Here is a 19,514-nt window from a genome sequence, read left to right as displayed (position 1 = left end):
GGAAGGAAGAAACGTGACAGGACTTAACAGCAATACCACTGTATTTTAAGATTTTTTGGTACCCTTGCATTTTAATGACTACTTGTTACAGGCAGATCCAAAAACACAAAAGGCCTCAGCAGTACTAGAGATACACTGAAGTAAAAGCCAAAGTACGATGATGACAAACTGTTAAACTAAGGAAAACTGCAAATTAGATCCCATGATCATACATGAAATTTTTTGTTTGGGAAACAAACCGATTCAGAAGTAAAGCTTGTCATAGCTCATTACTGTGTTTAAATAAAGAACAAAATTTTGCAAAATCAGAGCTAACGTAAAAAAAGCCTCTCTTGTAACAGCGTATGGTCCAAAGACCACAGTATTTAACTATTTTTGTCACAGCTGCAGTACTACCTGCATTTAGAGGGTTACCATCCATGACACACTTTTCACACTGAAACATATGTATTTAAATTATAATGAGAGTAACAAGAGAAAGTGTGTAAAGCATGGAGTCAAGCACAGGCACGCCAACCTTTATTTCTTAACTCTATCTTCTATTTTTGCAGTATGCTATATTTGACAGTGTGTATCAGCTGATCAGAAACAGCACACACTGATCCCTCACGGAACTGTGATGAGTTTTTAAGTACTAAGCATTTCTATCCTCATTTGGATTCTTATTTAAACTTTGAGTAAGTAGTTTAATTCTGAGAAGGACAGATAAGTGACACTGATTTCCTCTTCCTCATTTCAGCTACCTTTCAAGAGGAATTCACTTACATCTCTTCATTTGATAATTGGAATCGAATTCTGTACTCTTATTTTCTTAAACTCAAGTAAACCTTTCCTCAAACCACTACATTTAAAGAAAAGTAAAACTGCTTTTTCCCTCAGCATAACTTTCAACAGTGAAAATTATTTCATATCCACTATTTTTTACTATGAACTGAATTCATAATTTGAATATGTAAGCAAAAACTTTTAGAAGTTTTGCATCTTTATATAGGTGTCCTCTCAAGCAAGATTTTCATCCAGACCGAAATCCTCATTTTGACATTCAGATAATACTAGATGTTAAATTATCATGTGATCCCTAATGTAAGCAGTTTTCACATACCTGTCTTGAACAGTTGCTAAAAATGCTTGATGACTTTCACAGGTGTGATTTGCTTGGGAAAATGTTACAAACGTATTCCCAATGAAGTAACAATAAAAACCATGCCTTTTCCAGCCCTGTCAAAATAAGCATTAAGTGATCAAATATGTGATATCCTTATGAAAATTCTTATGGAAATAGACAAAAAACATAAACAGAAGAAACAAAGGAAGAAAGAAAAGACTCGTGATACTGTCAGCGAACTGTTTGACAAAGGAGAAATTGAACTGGAAAAGGCAGACTGGAAACAGGCAACTACTACTAACAATCTCTTCTAATGTTTTGTCACCCAAACGTCATTATATCAGGAATATGCTTACACTGGAATAGTTTGCTGTAACCCAGCCACAATTTACACAAATTTCCTCCTGATATTCACCAATTTCTCACCACGACTATCTAATACGGAACAGATTCTGGATTTATTAATACACACCGTCTGTCCTATCTGCCATAAAAATGAGAAGGCCAACCGTTCTAATGATGACAACACAGAAACCATTTCTCCTTTTTTTTTCCCCTCTCCTTCCGGAGCTACCCAGGAACCATTTTCTCTTCTTAATCCTTCCTAGTAAGTTATTCAGCTCCAACAACCTTTTCTTCACTTACTCTCTGGCAGCCCATGTCAATAGTTTCCTCTTCTGCAGGTGCTTCTGACATGGGTTTCCTTTTACAGATGTAGCCAATTTTCTTTTCACAAGAATGGTCTGCCCAAAATCCATCCTGAACATAACAACAGAACATCATAGTCAAGTGGGATTTAGGTTTAAAAGATGTGCTCTATGTTTTTAAGTATTTAAGGATTTTTTTTCTTTTAAGGAAGTAAAACCTACACACAACTTCAGTACACATTTTCCATCTCAGTCTGACTTTTCCTGCTGAGAGTGATTCACCATTGATGTACACCTTTTCTGATTACTAAGCCTGCTGAAAAGTGGATCCTTTGAGGCAATAGCAATACATCATGTTTACAAAGAGTACTCATTCAATAATCATGCAGGAGGAAAGGGAATCATAGAATAGTTCAGGACAGAAAGGATCTTCAAGATTATTTTCTTCTGAACCCCTGCCAAGGGTAGGGACATCTTCCACCAGGTGAGGCTGCCCAGAGCCCCATCCAACCAGGCCTTGAACACCTCCATGGATGGAACATTCACAGCTTCTCTGGGCAGCCTGTTCCAGTGATTCATCACCCACATTATAAAGAATTTATTCCTACTAAATCTAATTTAAATCTAGTCTAGTTTTAAACCACTATATTTTGTCCTGTCACCACTAAGTCAAGATTCTGCAGCCTTGAACTGGTACTTTTGCTTGGTTCTTGGTTATAGTATTATGCATGCTAGCTGGCCATCTGAAACTTCTGAGCAATGATCATGAGTTCTGCAGCTGCACTGAATGCTGCCACTTTTAGCAAAGCACATACATCATAACCAGTGAGTTCGAATATTAATGCTTTGTGACCCTGGTCATTGAATTCTATTTTAATACCCAACCAGATGTTAGATCTCATTTGTAACCTTACTTCATCTTCTACCGATATATCTGCATATACATATACATTATATATACACATATATTTCACATGTCACAGTACATATCTGTACCTATATATGTAACTATTCTTGCCACCTCACAGTTGAACTGTTTGCAGGTCCCAGTGCTGCACTCTGATGTCCTGACAGGAAAGCATTCAGCTTCCTTCCCATGCCCGACATTATAATGCCATAATATAGACAAAACATCTATCACATCCTTGTCTAACACTGTCATAGGGGCTGCTCAAGTAGCACATTAAAACACAAAAACCTTTGTACCTTTACAAATCTGTTTCCTCAGTTATTACATGCACCGTGGCCTGGTTGCCATAGAAAAAAAATGCATTTGCACACTTCTCATCAGAACTTGATCACTACTGCAATGGAGAAAATCTTTAAAAAAATTAGCATCTCTTGTAATCACTGGAAATTTTTTCACTAAAATACATATCAAGCCCAAACATTTCAGACACATCTGACTGCATGTGAAGTTTCTATAGCTTGCTGAATTCTTAATGCAGCAGAAAGGGGTAAATGTTCTTTTTTCTCCTGATAAAATAAGTAAATCCTCAAGGAGGTGGTAAAACCTGTATTTTTAATTATCATTAAGAGGAAAAATATTGTTCTGCAACATCACATGCTGACTGACTTTTATACCAGATGAACCATGGAGATATGGCACTGAGGGACATGGGTTAGCAGGCGTGGTGGGGATGAGTTGATGGTTGGACTTGATGATCTTAGAGGTCTTTTCCAACATTATTGACTCTATGATTAAGACTATTATCTCAATTCTGATAGATTTTGAACAACTGTTATAATCCAAAAGGAAGACTTTTCATAACAGCCTTGTATTTTTAGGTATATGATCAATGAGTAAAAGCTTACGCTAATGCCATTGCTAAACACTCTCCTCACAACTTTTCATGTGCAGAGCAGATGCAGACATAACATGTAACAGACCTAGACCCCAAACCCAAATATGATAACTTTGTCTAGAATAAGAAAACATCTCTTCTTTCTCTCTTCTTCTTTCTATCATCAATAAAAATCAGTAGTACAATTTCTTATTCTTCAGCTACCTGCCTCATAAAGATTCAAAGCAGAAAAACAATCAAACATATCTAAGACAAAATGTAGATTCCTGAACACATAAATGCTTTTCTTCATGTGCTCTGCAGCCTAATTAAAAGTTTCTTCTAAAGACCATATGCACATACTGAAATCTCTGGACCTTGTGGGGGATTTGCCACCACTTGTTTTTTCAAAGCAGCAGCACAAAAATCTACAAAAAGAAAAATTAAGTCAATAGTTAAACATGACTTTACCTTTCCCTTCATAACAACGCAGTCCTCCTGCCTATTGTTTGCGTGAGTGGGTTCTCCACGAAGCCACTTGGCGTAGGTTACAGGTGTCCCATCACTCCATTCAAAATACATCTGAACCTTGAGGTCATTCAACCCAATCCAAAGCTCATCATCTGGCTCTAAAACATGATTGATAACAGTCCTTTCATATGACATTATTTATTTGTTCTTATTCTCAAGAAGGCTAAACGACATAGCAAATTAAGGCTCCTTGTTTCATATGGAGAGCCCACCATTCTCCACTTCAGTCTTCAGGAAAAGCCACTCACTCTAGTGACAGTACAAAAGCAGTGTTTAGCTTCATATAAAACCACAAACTTATTCTCCGTATTTAATTATACTCTACCATAGTTTGGTTTGTTCTCCTTTTCCAGCTTAAAGTAAGTAAGATACAACTAAACCCCTAAATAAAATTCAAACTCCTCTCACCATTAGTACAGCAAAGAAAGTTGAAGTGCCATTTATTTTAATGCTCAGACACCTGGAGTGTCTCCTAGAGCTGACAGTCAGCAAGCTCCCTTGCAAGTTATCCCATCATCTGTTCCTATATTTTGTTCCATTTTACCGCAATATATATTTCCTGTAGCTGCTTCAGTTTTTGTCAGTCCACAGTAGAGTAAATTTTCATTTGGAAAGAAAGAGAGGGATTAATCAAGCATCTTACTTCACAGCTGCTGTTTCTTAGAAGTTTATTTGTATGTGCTTAAAATTCTCCACTCCACCATATTGCTGCTATAACTTTTATTACCCAGTTTTCTTCTGAAAAAAAAAAAAAAGCTTCTGAAAAAATATGTTATGAAAGAATAAAAACTGGGCATTTATAATGATTGAATGCAATCATCATCAAAGGGCATTCCTTTTTAGTACTGGTTTTGTGACTTTGTTAACTGCAATCAGCATTTACTACAAGAGTCATAAAACATTTAATTCCATCATTACTACTGGCGTGGTATAACTGTATTTTGAATTAACAATACCCAGACAACTCCCATGCTCACAGTTTGTTCTCACAGTTTTCCCTTCTTGAATAACTTTCCTATTAACATCCTCTACCCAAACTGATCGCAGTGGACTTGACAATGGAATTGTCCATGGAAATTAAAAATGTGATTTTATGACCATCCAAAAAGACATCTCTAAATGGAAACTGGAACTGTTGCCTCCCTGACTAACAACAAAAGTCTGTAAAACACTGTTTTAAGTTATCTCCCCTAAGGCAATCATTTTTGATTAACACATTTCAGATTTTAATAGACACCTCAGCAACTTAAAACTCTCCTGTGACATTTATACCATCTGCTAGCTACAGAAAGATGGAGGCATCCCATTCTGACAAATCAAGCTCCTAGAAAAATCAGCTTCCTAGATTATCACTTGAATAGTCACCTCTCTATCCTTCATTTTTTCCATTTCCTTTCCTATCTTTATTATATCTGATTATAATCAGCCCTCATAGCTCATCTATACTGTCCTTACCAACTCTCCCCTAATGCTCAGACTCAGAGGCACCATACTCCACTTGGCACCCAGCACAACAGAATCCTCTTCCACGCTAAGAGCTTCTAATGTTGTGGATTCATACCATGGTAATACAACCAATAAAAGACGCTCCACAACACAAAGATTATATCTAAATCATAAAATAAGCTGTGCAAATCAGAAATGGACAAGAATTAGTGGAGGCCCTTCCTACACAACATTTTCTCCTCTGTAGACTGTTGGCATATAGTTTGGTGACCTCTGAAGCTGAATGACTAAATACCAAGATTTTTTTCCTAGAATCATTTTTATAAATTAGCTCTTTCCCCCTCTCAGACATGCACTGAGCCATGTTTGTGCAACATCAGATTCTGCATTTCCATGTAAATATGCACAATTCATTTCTTTTTTATTCTTCACATTCCTCTCTAAAGTTTTCCTTTATGGATAATGTCAAAACTGACTAAGTTCTGCTACTGCAGCCATACTTATCTCATTGCACCCCTTATTGCTTGGTTTTATCACTAGATTGTGAATTGTCTGGTGCAAAGACGGGCTCTTATTCTGTTTGTACAGCACTTACTGCAGCAAGCTTCTGATCCAGGCAAGATTTTCAAGGCACTGCAATACATAGTGCTCTCATCACAGGGGTGAGCAATAGCAATTTGATACAGAGAGACAAATGCCTTAAAAGACTTTCTTCAGCAGTTTCGATTTTCCTTCTCTGAAAAGATTACTTTCTAAATAGTCTGTCGCAGCATATGTGCCATCTGTGAGAAGTCTGCCTTCCTTCAGGACTTTATGCCCTTCAGAAATATTCACTTTTAAAAACAGTGCAATGTAATCAGCCGAAAAAAAAGGCCTTTGGAGATAGTACTAACCTTGGAAATAACCTACTTCCAAGGAATAATGTGAAAATGCATCTAATTTCCTTCAAATGTCTCATCAAGAGGTCTCACCTTTACTAATCATCCCTTCTCAAAGAATAAACGCTTTGCATAGTTCAGAAAACAGCATACCACTCTTTCAGTGCCCTACTCTGAGCTCTACTCTGGCTCATGCAGCCTCACCTTGAGCACTGTGTGCAATTTGAGGCGCCAAAAAACAAGCTCATAAAACTATTAGAGACCATCCAAAGGACTGGAATGATGGGGAAGGATTTACAAGGATAAGGCATACAAGGAGGAGCTGAAGTCCCTTGGTTTGTTCAGCCCAGAGCAGAGGAAGGTCAGAGAAAGCCCCATGGCAGCCTGCAGCTCCTCACAGGGGAGCAAAGGGGCAGCACTGAGCTCTGCTCCCTGGTAGAACTGTGAACATAAAGCTGCACCAGGGCAGAGTTGGAGGGAATGAGAAGAAGATGCTGCACCAGCGGGTGGTCGGACCCTCGAACAGGATCCTTAGTTCAGCAACTATGTGGACAATGCTCTCAGACATATGGCTTAATTTTTTAAGGTATTTCCACGTAGAGTTGGACTTGATAATACTTGTGGGCTCCTTCCAACTTGGGATATTCTATGGTTTTACAACTGTAAGAACAAACACAAGTTGCTATGGAGTTGAACAGGATATAAAACTAAAGCACACCAGCTATTTTGAGATAGCAACTCCTGCTGTTATGCAGTAGCTCGAGACAACTTACTGCTCTTTCAGTGAGAATAAGCTGCCTCACACTTACAGGATACTAAAAGCACATGCAGGATTAGTCAGTGCAATGAAGCAAACAGAGGTGTGAATGTCTCACCCATCAAAGAGTAGTATCTGATCCTAAATGTAAAATAATTTATGTGTAAAGCAACATTAACTACAAAATGGCCTCAGCATCAGCACGGCTGCATCTCACCCACGGAGCATCTCACCTAAGGTCATCTGTAGTCATTCTTGCATTGCAAGAACTCGAGTATGTAAGCCCTGAAGCATCCCATTTCAGATGGGGTGCTTCTGAATACTGGGACAGACAGCTTCCTTTTTCAGAAAAAAAACAAATGATATGACTTGAAAAACATGTATATTGCAGTAATAGGATCCATATCTTCCCCCAAAATTGTCTGACCAAAAAATATTGTTTCCCCTTCATTATCTTTGCAGAGCAAGAGTAAAAATTCTTCCAGCTTCTGAAAACATTACAAATGGCCTTAACAGGTTCAAGAAGAGGTAAAAGCAGACCCTGGGAAAAGAGTTCATGTTCGATTAATTCACAACACTAATCACAGCTTTTTCATGGCAGTGTAGTCTGTGTAGATTTAATCCTTCTATTGTTTTTTTTTCCAACTTTTGATGTTTAAAACTTAACTCCTTTCGCATCCTGTTATTCAGAACATTATTTATTTATTTGTTTATTTTTAACAGACTCCTTTTTTTCTTTTAAACTTCTTATTTTCTCAAGTATAAGTGATACCTTATTGCAAAAATAAATAAATAAATAAACAAATAAACAAATAAATACTCACGGTACCCAAGCTGAGAAATAACAAAGCTGTATTCTTCAACATTATGGATGCTAGCCAGATCCCCATCCTCCTTTCTGCAAGATGTTAAGGCATCCTTCCATATTTTGGGGACCCTGTGAATTATGTAACAGTGACCAGCATATGATACCCATTGATCAGGACATCTAATAGGCACACCAGTCTCTGAAAAGAAAAAATTGAAGACATTCAGAAATCTATTATTAACAAAAGATTTAAAATTACATAAGGAAAGACTTAAGAAACTAATTAACTGTTTATTCTCATCCTCAAGAATAGCAAGGTTGAAAAATACTTAAAGGGATCATAATAGGCAAGTATTATTAAAAGTTAAAATTCCCAGATCATTTTTAAGAGCCACACAGTTACAAAGAAGTGCTTGCAACTTGTGAAAAGATAGAAATAAATTAACAGCAAGGAGTTCAGCAGAACAGTAACAGAGTACTGCCAACAGCCACATTACTGTTCAGCAAACGATTCAGCCTTGGGAGAAGTGTCATCCAATTGTATAATAAACAGAATTTATAATCAGGAGACAGGTTTAGCAAATACTAAAACAGAGAGCAGAAAAGGGATAGCAAGCTTGCAGAAGTTCTGTTGAAAAAATAAAACTTGTGTATGTCAGAGAATAAGAAGCAACATGTTTCTGTATGTCAGCGGTGTAAATTCCAAGAAAATATTTAACTAGGCATTCAAAGCCATGATCAGTCAGGCCAAGTTTGCAAATCCGTATCTCATTTCAGCTGAAAGACACTGACAAGTTGTAGATATTTAGTGTCAGAGCACAGCTATAAACCTACTTTTTTGTCTGCAGATCCGCCTCAGAAAAGCGCCAGCATGTTATCAGAAAGTAAAACAGAACTCTGCCATCCCAGGGATGAGGAGCCCTGTGTATGGTCAGAGTCCTGTCATTCCTGCCACAGAAGGAAAGAACAGGGACAGACAGAGACGTTGGAAAGACAAACTGACGGTACGTGGTGGTGTTCAGACAAATTAAACAGAATTGATAAATGCTGCTGTAGAGCTTAGTATCACGCTTTAGGCAGCTACCTGATTTGTACTGTGTCTGGGGTCAGCTCTGAGCATGTTTATTTTACAGTGCTTTGCTATAGCAAGCAGTCAGAGAGCAGCTCTGCAAAAAAATCTAGACATATGCGTCTGTAACACACCCACTCAATGCACTCCTTTGCAGACAGTAAACAGAACGGAACAGACACCATCAGTTCAGACTTGGCTACAAAGAAAAATCAAACATGGTCTTTATTCCCCTGTGGCCCTGTGAGAATCTCTTTCAGACTGACAGAGACTGCATGAATATTACTCTCAGCACTAGATCAGCTACGGCAGGCCGGGAGACTCTTTTGTTGTAAATCCAGTAACACTAGGCAATTTGTTGCAGGCAGAAAAAGTGGAGAAGTAGTTGACAGTCTAATTCCTAATTTATTCAATGACAAAGCTGGGGATTTCTCAGTAGGAGAAAGTCCCCAGTTCTTCATTTCCAGAAGTCAGTGAAAGTTAACTCTGTGCTTCCCTCCTTGTCTAAAGAAAACACACAATGATACAAAGTCCTACGATCTGCTTTTCATCCTAAAGAAAACAAGTACTAAACCCCAAGCTTCATCTGACCTAAGCAAAATAAGCAAGACATATTTAAGCAAGCAATATGTACCAATGGAAATCATATTAACATATAAAAAACATTATCCCAAATGACAAGTTGATAAATACTGTGGAATAGATCAACGTACAAAAATGAAGCATAGAATTATTTTTTTCCTCATAAAAAAACCTAACTATAAGCTTGGCTTCCTGAAGTCTGAAGATCTCCCAGTTACAGACTTGGGTGTCTACCAGATTGAAAGCACTAGCTGACTGACTGTCACGATTCGGGCATTAATATTCCTCTCCCACATATTCATTCTTTGTGGTTGATAAGAGAGTGCTTACGCAGCATTCCTAACAGTTAAATTATGTGTATTTAATTCTCTAATCAGATATCGGGGTTTATGAAATATTTGGAAATTTAATACTTTACGTTGTCAAATGAGGATGAAAAGTATTCTGGTGGCCGCTTGCTGGAGGTAAACAGCCAGCCAGCTTTTCCTTACAAAATGAAGTTAAAAAAGTAAGCATGTTTTGCAAGTGAAATTAGTGGATTCTTACTGATACATTTTGTTGTATTGCAGAGCAGCTGCTTTGAAGCCCTAGAATATAAATGACTTAAAGGTATATAATAATGTGGCCCCCTGCTGGAAAAAAAAAAAAAATCCCACAAAGAAAGCCCACACAGCTGAGTTCCTGAAAATCTTCAAATGCTACAAAAATAAAGAATTTGCAAAGATTTTTCTCTACTTCATCATAGATTCATGATTACATTGTTATAAAGTGTTATCTCCCACAACCCTTCATATACTGCTCTTTTCACCTTAAGTGTAACTTCTAGGGTTAAAATATTAACGGACTAACTGCATTTAGTAGTGAGTGCACAACTTAATTGCATGCATGAATTTGCAATTAATTTATATTTTGACTCTGGAGCCCTAGTCAGGAAAACATCATCAGCCAAGAGTTTTCCTTTACATCACGAGAAACTGAGGGCACTTAAAACAAATATGCATGCAATCGTGTAAGGTGTTATGACCTCCTCCCTTAGGACGCTTTGGATAATACTTTATGATGTGAACCACTGCCAGTCTCTGTTTAATCTGTCACCAAGTTTACTCAGCAACTTCTGTACAGCTTGTCTCATTTCTGTTCATCCTGCAAATTACTGATGCACTTGAGTATGGGAGGGGTGAGGCGGGAAAGCAAAACCTTAATGTATAAGAAAGAAATAGCCATTAGCTCCGAATTAAGACTAAATCTAAAACTAAATAACATAGTAGCCAGTACTGAATCAGTGGTATATTTATAAGCATCAGTGTTTAAAGATGTGTTTATGAAACTGAAAAACTGAGGAACAGCCCACTGAACAATCTACTTCAACCTAAATATTTTGACTAATGGAAGTATAGAAATATACTTTCAAAAATATATTTTTCTAAATTATTTGCACTGTAATACAGAAAAGTGTTAAAATATGCAGTAGTGTCCATCCCAACTCAGGTAATAAACATACTTAATTTCAAAAGTGAAGTATTATTTAATTAACTTTGATTTCACTATTTGGTTAATAGTACACTAGCTTGCTCACTTGTTTTTTTCTTAATAAAGAGAAACAAGTTAGGCACTGTTTCAAACTTATTTATATAACTGAACTGGTTATATGTTGGCAACAGCAGAAACAACTATAAAAACCATATATTTCAAGTCAAAATTTTGGGAAACTAATCATCTGACATCTTGTCTTCCAATAACGTATAGTAAAAAATGAACTGGAAATAGAGTAGTGGTTTGGATTTCTACTTCTAAAACCTGTGAAAAATAATGTTAGTGGATTTGGGAGATACCTGTATGATCTAGGAAGAGAAAGAAACTTAGAAATTAGGGATAACAGAAGGAAAGACTTGAAACAAAGGAAGAAGTTACAGTGTAAACTATAGCACAAAGAGATACGATAAGGAAACAAGTCTAAATAAAGCTATGAGAACTTATTGCTGACTTGTCTTCCCTGTGCACCTTAACCAAGTGCCCAAATTATATTTCTTCCAAAATAAGGGTCTGCATGTATTTAAAGAATTTTGTAATTAAGTTAAATCATTTAGGTATATAGAAAATATAAATTCATACAAAATTACATAAATACGTAGTTATTTACAAATCTTCAAATCCTAAAATAATTTTTAAAAATTCTTTCTGTTCACTGTTAATTTTCACTATTAAACTTGCTCCATTTCATAAGTAGCAAAAATGACAGCAAGAGAGCTAGATAAGATTCAATAAGAACATGGGGTTTTAGATAATTAAAACTTTTTTTAAGCATTGAATTTGATACCTTTTTATTCTACACACAAAATGTGATGGTTTTGTGTGCTTTGGAAAGAAAACTCAGCTATACTCTACAGGAAGTAAAGAGACAAGAATAAAGAGGAAGTACTCAGTGTTCACTTTTACAAGGAATCTTGGTCAAGTCCCATTTGGCACAGACACCACGTTTTCTCAATTCTATGCCATTAATAATTTGTTAGGGGATTACTACCAATCCTACCTGTAGGAACAATGAAAGACTCTAAAGTAGCATTTCCTCGTTTACAAATATAGCCAAGTTTCTGGTTGCATTCCCAGTTCTCCCACTTAGCAACTTTGCCAGGATTTAATGCTGCACAGATTTTTCCAGGTTCTGGAGAAGGATGTCCTTAAACGAATAAATAAATAGAAAAAAAAAAAAGGACAAAGAAACAAACATTTTTTATTTTATTTTTTTTTACAGAATGACAAACCAATCAACAACAATAACTAAATATAAACACCTCATGGTTACACTCCAGTTACTTTCAGATTTGAATTTGTTCCATGCTTTAATTATAAGAATCATTAATATATAGGCAGTCGTGATTCTCAACAGGCCTTTAACCTGAATGGTGCAGTTCATTCCCTCAGTAGATATTCTTCTCACAGCAACCACAAGTTGAGATATTTATTCAGTTCACAATTTTATCAGTCTTTTCACGGGCTCAAAGCCTTGATGTGAAGTATTACAGCACACATATTTCACTTGTTTTTGTTGGTTTTTTTTTTTTTATCCCTTTCTCATTTCTAGAGAGCAGTGTTTTACCTGGTCAGTAAGTTAGTCAAATTCTGAATTTAGTATAAATAGTAATCAATTATTTTTCTAATCTGAACGTGTTGTCCACTTGCTTAAAGAATACCACAAAAGCAGGATATTTAGCTCTCTTCAGTTGAAGATTAGTATTAGCGCTAACTAAAAGCATTAAAAAGAAAGTAGAACTTCTAGAACACAGAAAAATTCTGCATTAAACTGGATGAACTTTTAAAGACCTGGTCTAATATGATTAAATTTAACACTGTTTTTGTTTCATATCTGAACGCGTCACTTTACTACGTAACAAGTGTCAGAGAAGCAAAACAATATGGCAAAACAATCATTTGTAGTATGCAAGACTGTTCATTGAAAATTCCCTATTTGCTTCGATTACAGTTCTTCCCATGGGAGAAAAAAATATTTTTATTTCAAGAACAAAAATTTAAATGATTTTAATGGACAAAAAAGTTCCACTGTAAACAATTAGCTCTCCCAAATGCCTAACTCACATAATTTTAGATGCTGATAACTCAACTCCCTTGTTGAACATAAAACATTCAAATGTTTCTGTTATCAGTTTAGGACCAGTGAGATGGAAGAATGTTAAGCTTCCATAAATTCTTTAAAATTTACTGGCGGAAAGAACCAGTCTTTGAACGCACATGGAAACAGGGATGAGATAGAGATCTGCTGGACCAAGTTAAACTGGTGAAGGAGAAACACAAATGTAAACTTGGTTATTTAGATATCCACGGAGTTGATAAAAATTGGAGCCCATTTTGGTTACTTCAAAACTCAGCTAAATTTATACAGGATAACAGAGAGCTGTCTGCAACCATGAACAGCTTCCCTCGCTGCTTTGGCTCTAACTCAGCAAGGCTTCTTCACCCTGTGCTACATGCAGCTCCTCACCTGTGCTTTTGGCATACAGACCTGTAAACATCCTCTCAGGAACTTGTACTTCAGCCCATCTGTTTGCCTCGTGTGCTCTCTCCATTGGAGAGCTATTTATACAGTGGTTCCATTCACTCTTCAAAGCTTACAAGGAGGTTTTTTCCACCTAAAATTTGGTTTGGGGATTACCTTCACTACAGAACTACTGAGTGACATGATGGATAACTTATAGAGTTCCTGCAAATTAAATACATATGATGTGCTCAATGAAAACGAAGACTATTCAAACCGCATAACTTCAGACATCCGCTGAAAGTAGTCTCCAAAGACTTCCTGAATAGTTAATGCAAGGAAATAAGGGTCCTGACAAAAGTCACCTTAACACAGAAACTGAATAATATGCCAGAAAAGCACCCCTTTGCTGCTGTCTACAGATGGCATAGGAAGCCACGTTTTTAATACTGGCCCTGGAGTTTCGTATTTGCTGCAGAGTAAATTAGCCTAACATTCAGTTCCATATTATCACCAAGGTTGGTTAAAACAAAATGAAAATAAAAATCCTCTCATTAAGCAAATAAACGAAACAAAGGAAAATAAAGGAATTCAACCTCTTAGAAAAAAATGTACCCTTACCTGGAACCCAATTTAAGTATCTAAATGGAGCACCACCAACCCATTGCCATCCACTGTCAAAATTCAGGCTGTTAAGGCCAAACCAGAGAGCAGAACTCAGCCTTCCAGTTAAACCTGGGTAACACAGACAAAGAAAGATACTGGCAGTGCACAGCAAGAGCAAACATTCTCCTTTAAGTTGAAAGCTTAATTTTCCTTCAGTTCTCCTTTTTCCCCAGTATAAGATTTAAAATTTTTAACTGTAGACTTCAGGTGGCTATGCTAACCTGCATATATGGTTTCACACTGCTCACGTTACTTTTACTTCTAGAGTTTTCACAATGTTAGGTGTGGGGAAGTATGTTAGAATGAAAAAAAAATAATACACATCTGTTCTTTGTAAGCAAATTATCATAAATATGAAGCTTTTTTTTAAAAGAATTACAAAATATAAAACTGATAGTTGCATAGAAGGTGGCTAAATAAATAAGTTTTCTAAAATCAAATGTTAATTCTTTCCTGTCATATAAATGTTTTATTTTCCAACAAAATTAACTAATGTGAGTTTCAAATTCACTAAATATTTTAAACTAGTATTGTAAGCTGTTTGTATTTTGTCATATCACATTTAAATATGATCATTCCAAATCTCAACTTTTTAACAGCTCAACTGGTACATTTTCAAACTCATCTGAATTCACTTCTTTAGCCATTATAACTCAGGATTCCAAAACGTGTTCCAACTTACTGTTCCAGATCTGAAAATCACTTAGAAATAATATCACGCCCATGCATGGTCCTACTGAATTCTGTGTTGTTTTTATAGTAATTATGACTCAATTGCTTCTCTCTGCTTTATGTATGAGACTTGTAAGCTTAGCTGGACAAGTGCTGATTGCTTTTGAATTAATGTTACTTCTGCACAGCTTACAGAAAATCATGTCACGATTTACATTAAGCATTTCTGCCTTGACTGATGGCATTGTGCCAGCATTCAAATTTACTCAATGTATTTAGTTGTCTTTGACACTACACTTATTGGTAGCACTTGAAGAATGGCCAAGTTAAAAGCAGGCATTGTTAAGTACTGAAGAGAACTGGAATGTAATGCCAGTCTAACTTGGCATCAACGTGTTAATCTGTTCCAGTACTATTTCTTTACAAACAAGTTATGGTTTAAGAGAACCAAGATCTGAGCATGACAGGAAAACCTAATTCCACCACAATAGATGTAAAATGAAAAATTGATTTTGGCAACAATACATTATAGTTTGCAGTTAAAACATATCTACTAGTAACTCACTCCTAAATGTCAATGCTCTCTTGAGCATGAATTTTATGATTAATTTTATCACACTCAGTAAAGAAAACTCGTGTTTTGGCCACCTTCTTGAACTGAAAACAAATGTTGTCACAGAACAGTTTATATACAGTATTAAAATAGAGTTATCAAATAATCAGTAATCTCTGGAATTAACCAAGTATAAATTCAGATTACAGCATTGAAAAGTTTATAAAAATGTTTTCTAATCTATCTAGTAGTTGTAATAGTAGACTGCCTCGTGTGTGTACACAGGCTCAGAAAACACTGAAAACAAGACTGCCTCTTTGTAGAATGTGAATGTATTCAAGCATGAATTCAAGGATGAATTTTCACAGAAGAGATGTTTGGGAATGACTTCAGGGAAAAAAATGGAGTCTGAATTTAAGCTATTTGTAAATCCTCTTGTTTATTATTTCCTTTTTCTTTCTTTTCATATTTTAGCATATAAAGATGATACAGCAGCTTCAATGAAATTTAACAAAAATGCTTATTAGTACACACACCAGATAGAGCATCAGAAGAATGCAATCATGGTATTTGCATCTTTGCTTTGAACACTACTTTAAATTTACATACATTCTAAAATCCTTTACTTATTGCTTGAGTTACTTAATTGCTGTGGTTTTTATGTCACTGTAATTTTCCAGCAATATTAATTCATGAGAAAATAATCATATTTTCAACTTTGCAGCTGAATTACTCAAGATAACAATTTAAATCTACAATTAACAGAACTAAAGAAAATACCAACTTTCAAGATAGAACATGGTATAAGTGCCACCAGTTAAAACAACTCACTTAAAAAAAACAAACAAAAAAAAAAACAGGTGGATGATATTACTCTACCTGCTATGTATGTTTGTTCATGCAACTCAGTGATGCTTAATAACTCTGCCTTCTGTTGTTGACAGCTTTTTCTTGCCTGATGCCATGTTAGCGCAGACTCAGAGTTTATCTGATACTGGACATTTGTTAGAGGATCGATAGTCCACAATGAACCAATACTATTAACTGTTGAGAGAAAAATAAATGTTGTAACTGATCACAGAGACTGAGACAGATAAAATATAGAATAAATCGCTGAGTAAAAATACACAAAGCTACATCCTGCAATAGAGAACAGGTATGGAAGGAGTCCTATAATTTGTTAGTAAATCCAGACATAGGCTAAACCATGACAACCATGTTGGACAACGCATACATCATGGAACAATAACACCGTTTTCTCCAGTACAACAAAGCTGTTGGTTAAGATTGAAGATGAACAGCTTTAGTTGTTCTAAAGTAACTGATCTGTCACCAGGGAGAAAAACACTACAATCTTACAGATTCATGCTATCTTTAGTCCATAAAGCAGATGATTTTTCTGAGCTCATTTCTTTTACAATTTTCGGTACTATGTAAAGTGGCTTTAAATTGTCTTATTTTAATAAGTATAACGAGGCCCGTGAATTGGACAGAAAAAATGAAGCTACACAGAAGGCCCCAGCAGTGAGCCAAATATCACTCCACAGAGAGAATAAAATTGCATGACAAAAGCAGAATAATGAAGAGGTCACTATATGTCTGTCAGCAATGGGAAAAGTACTGAAATTCCTGAAGCCTGTATCAGCTCCTTAAGTTGTAAGCTGTGAAAAATTTGAGAGAAAGAGGTCTTTTCCTCTCAGAAAATCTGTATGTGTAAATAAGAGGAAAACAGTACCATAAACAAAACTCAAGACAAAGGGTGGTACACGCTAGATGTCACCAGGTCAGTAACCAGTTCCACTCTTTCCTGTATTAAATCTGATAGTTTATAGACAATGTGAAGTGCTTCTTTTTGAATTAGCCTTAGACAGCAAAATAAATTCAAATTCATTGTATATGTATACTCTAATATGGACCTTCGACTAACTATGGAAACTTTCATTCCATTATCATTATCCAGAAAGCAACTTCTATCCAAAGTAATTTATGAGGCCAAAATTTCTTCACTACGCTGTGTTCTACAAAACCACGTGCACAAGCACATGTCTGGGATAAAACAGAGACTGTAGTATTAAAATCTATAATTCAGTGAAGAAGATTGTGTAGTATTAAAATCTATACTTCAGTGAAGAAGATTGTCTCTGGCCTTACAGAAAGGTTTTACAGAGATAGTGCATTTAATAGAAAAGAAGAGAAAAAGAAGCATTCAGTTGAGCTTCCATCTTCCTCTCTCTTTCTCTAATTTATAGTTGCATATGAAGTTATTTTTTATATAACCTTGGTCTGGAATTATATATTTTAGCATATAAACTTAATTCACGTTGAACCACAGCTGTCCTTAGTGCATAATTGGAAAAACTCAGCTTTATCTCAACACAGAATATTTCAGCATGTATTTTTGTATACAATGAAATTAGTGAGAATTATTTCTGTTAAGTCTACTATCAGAGTTTCAGAAGTATAAATTAGTAAGCCACAAGATTTCATTCTTGTCTTTGAGAGCTTTCAGTCTTTAAAACAAAGTGAAGCAGACCAAAAGTGCATCGAATTCCAGGTATAGTCCTTGAGAAACAAGCCAAAACTTACAGGAAAGAAAAAATGTCCTACCAGTGGAAATACTTATTACAATTGTAATTTTAGAAAGTGTTAACAGGACTATCATGTGTAGTATCATATGTAGTACTCCTACATAGTACATATATAGTACTTTCCTTCGGAAAGACTGGCAATGGACTTGAGAAATTTTAATTTCAAAATTGCAAGCTGAAATCTGGCCTTCAACTAGCAGTAACAATAGAAGTGGTCTTGTTTGCTTAATTATCCATCCAGAATAAGTTGGAGTCTCAGTCCAATATTCTTCAAAACTAAATGAATAGAAGCAAATAAAATGAAAACTGAATATAATTCATTTTAGACATCCTATAGTACAACCGCAATCTCTTCTCTCTGACCATACAGTCAGGAAGGAATTTATAAGACTTTACATTATTGTATGTAAAGGTGTAAAAAAAATTGTTGTCAACAGTATGAAAGAAAATCTAACGAATACTAAATTTTCTTTCACATGCTTATCTTCATATGGGTATATTTTTCTAAAGTGCTTTCCTCTTTCTTTTTCCTAGATGAATTTATGGCATCAAAATCATGTCAAAAGTTCCAGGTAAATCATAATAAACAAGACAAAAAACCCTTTGTAACTTAGTTGATCGATTCACAAGGCATTCTGAAGTAGATGTAAGACCACAATGGAAAATCCTTCAAAACATCTCAAAATGCTAGCCATAAAAAATAAAAAGCCAGTCAAAATAAAACAAAGTCAGCATTTTTGAATGGATGCACAAATGGACAATAAATAATACACAAGGTTAAAACTATTTAAATATTTCCTTATTCCCTGCACTCTTTGCTTTTTCCTAGTCAGTTGCAAGTTTTATTACAAGCCTTACCAAACTTTTCAGAGAAATTCTATCCCTTTCCATTGTCAAGAAAGGGGCCTCAGTGGACTTTTGCCTACTGAATACAGCTGCACGTACATCTCATGACTTGTTTTCCTGATGACATTACCTTGTGCATCCTTCCTCAACACATGCTTTAACATTGCAATGGAACATATAGCTCAAAAAGTCATTGTGTGTCTAGCATTTCCTAGAATATTAAAAATTGTCAGAAGTAGCAGTGACAATTCTCAGTTTCTTCTGTTGAGATTTGTTTCATTGTCACTGTATCAGCATATTTTTTAAAGAACCATCTGTCACATTTCCACATTTCTTTTGGATATAATAATGGCTTATAAATACCATCTTAGACCTCCTCATATTGGAGAACACTTGAGTTGGTTTTGTTTTCAACAAAAAAAGCGATGGATTCAATCTTAATTTCAGTGTTTGTCTGGGTCCTAGAAAAAACAGCTGTAATGGTCTGCATCATCTACCTTGATATCAGCACCTTTGCTCGCCCCAGAGAGTTTTAAAAAAGTAACACTGCTTACATCTTATTAAATAATCTTTAACGTACAAAGACTTTAA

At 35.7% G+C, this 19,514-nt stretch overlaps 1 protein-coding gene across 1 annotated transcript in view; it reads right to left on the bottom strand.

The window, feature by feature from the left end:
- Positions 1–19,514, bottom strand: part of LOC136045464 (macrophage mannose receptor 1-like) — a 48,107-nt gene that overhangs the window by 22,320 nt on the left and 6,273 nt on the right. Inside the window, exons 4-10 of the mRNA XM_065731346.1 lie at positions 16,369–16,533; positions 14,220–14,333; positions 12,138–12,284; positions 7,973–8,155; positions 4,008–4,165; positions 1,751–1,864; positions 1,103–1,218 (exon numbers count right to left, since the gene is read on the bottom strand). Of these exons, the coding sequence (XP_065587418.1) occupies positions 1,103–1,218; positions 1,751–1,864; positions 4,008–4,165; positions 7,973–8,155; positions 12,138–12,284; positions 14,220–14,333; positions 16,369–16,533 (997 nt within the window). The remainder of the gene's footprint in view (positions 1–1,102; positions 1,219–1,750; positions 1,865–4,007; positions 4,166–7,972; positions 8,156–12,137; positions 12,285–14,219; positions 14,334–16,368; positions 16,534–19,514) is intronic.

Source organism: Cyrtonyx montezumae, unplaced genomic scaffold (assembly GCF_038088225.1).
Source record: "Cyrtonyx montezumae isolate F1298 unplaced genomic scaffold, pur_monq_1.0 scaffold_14, whole genome shotgun sequence".
Taxonomy (NCBI): Eukaryota; Metazoa; Chordata; class Aves; order Galliformes; family Odontophoridae; genus Cyrtonyx; species Cyrtonyx montezumae.
This window is presented reverse-complemented; position numbering and strand designations above follow the sequence as displayed.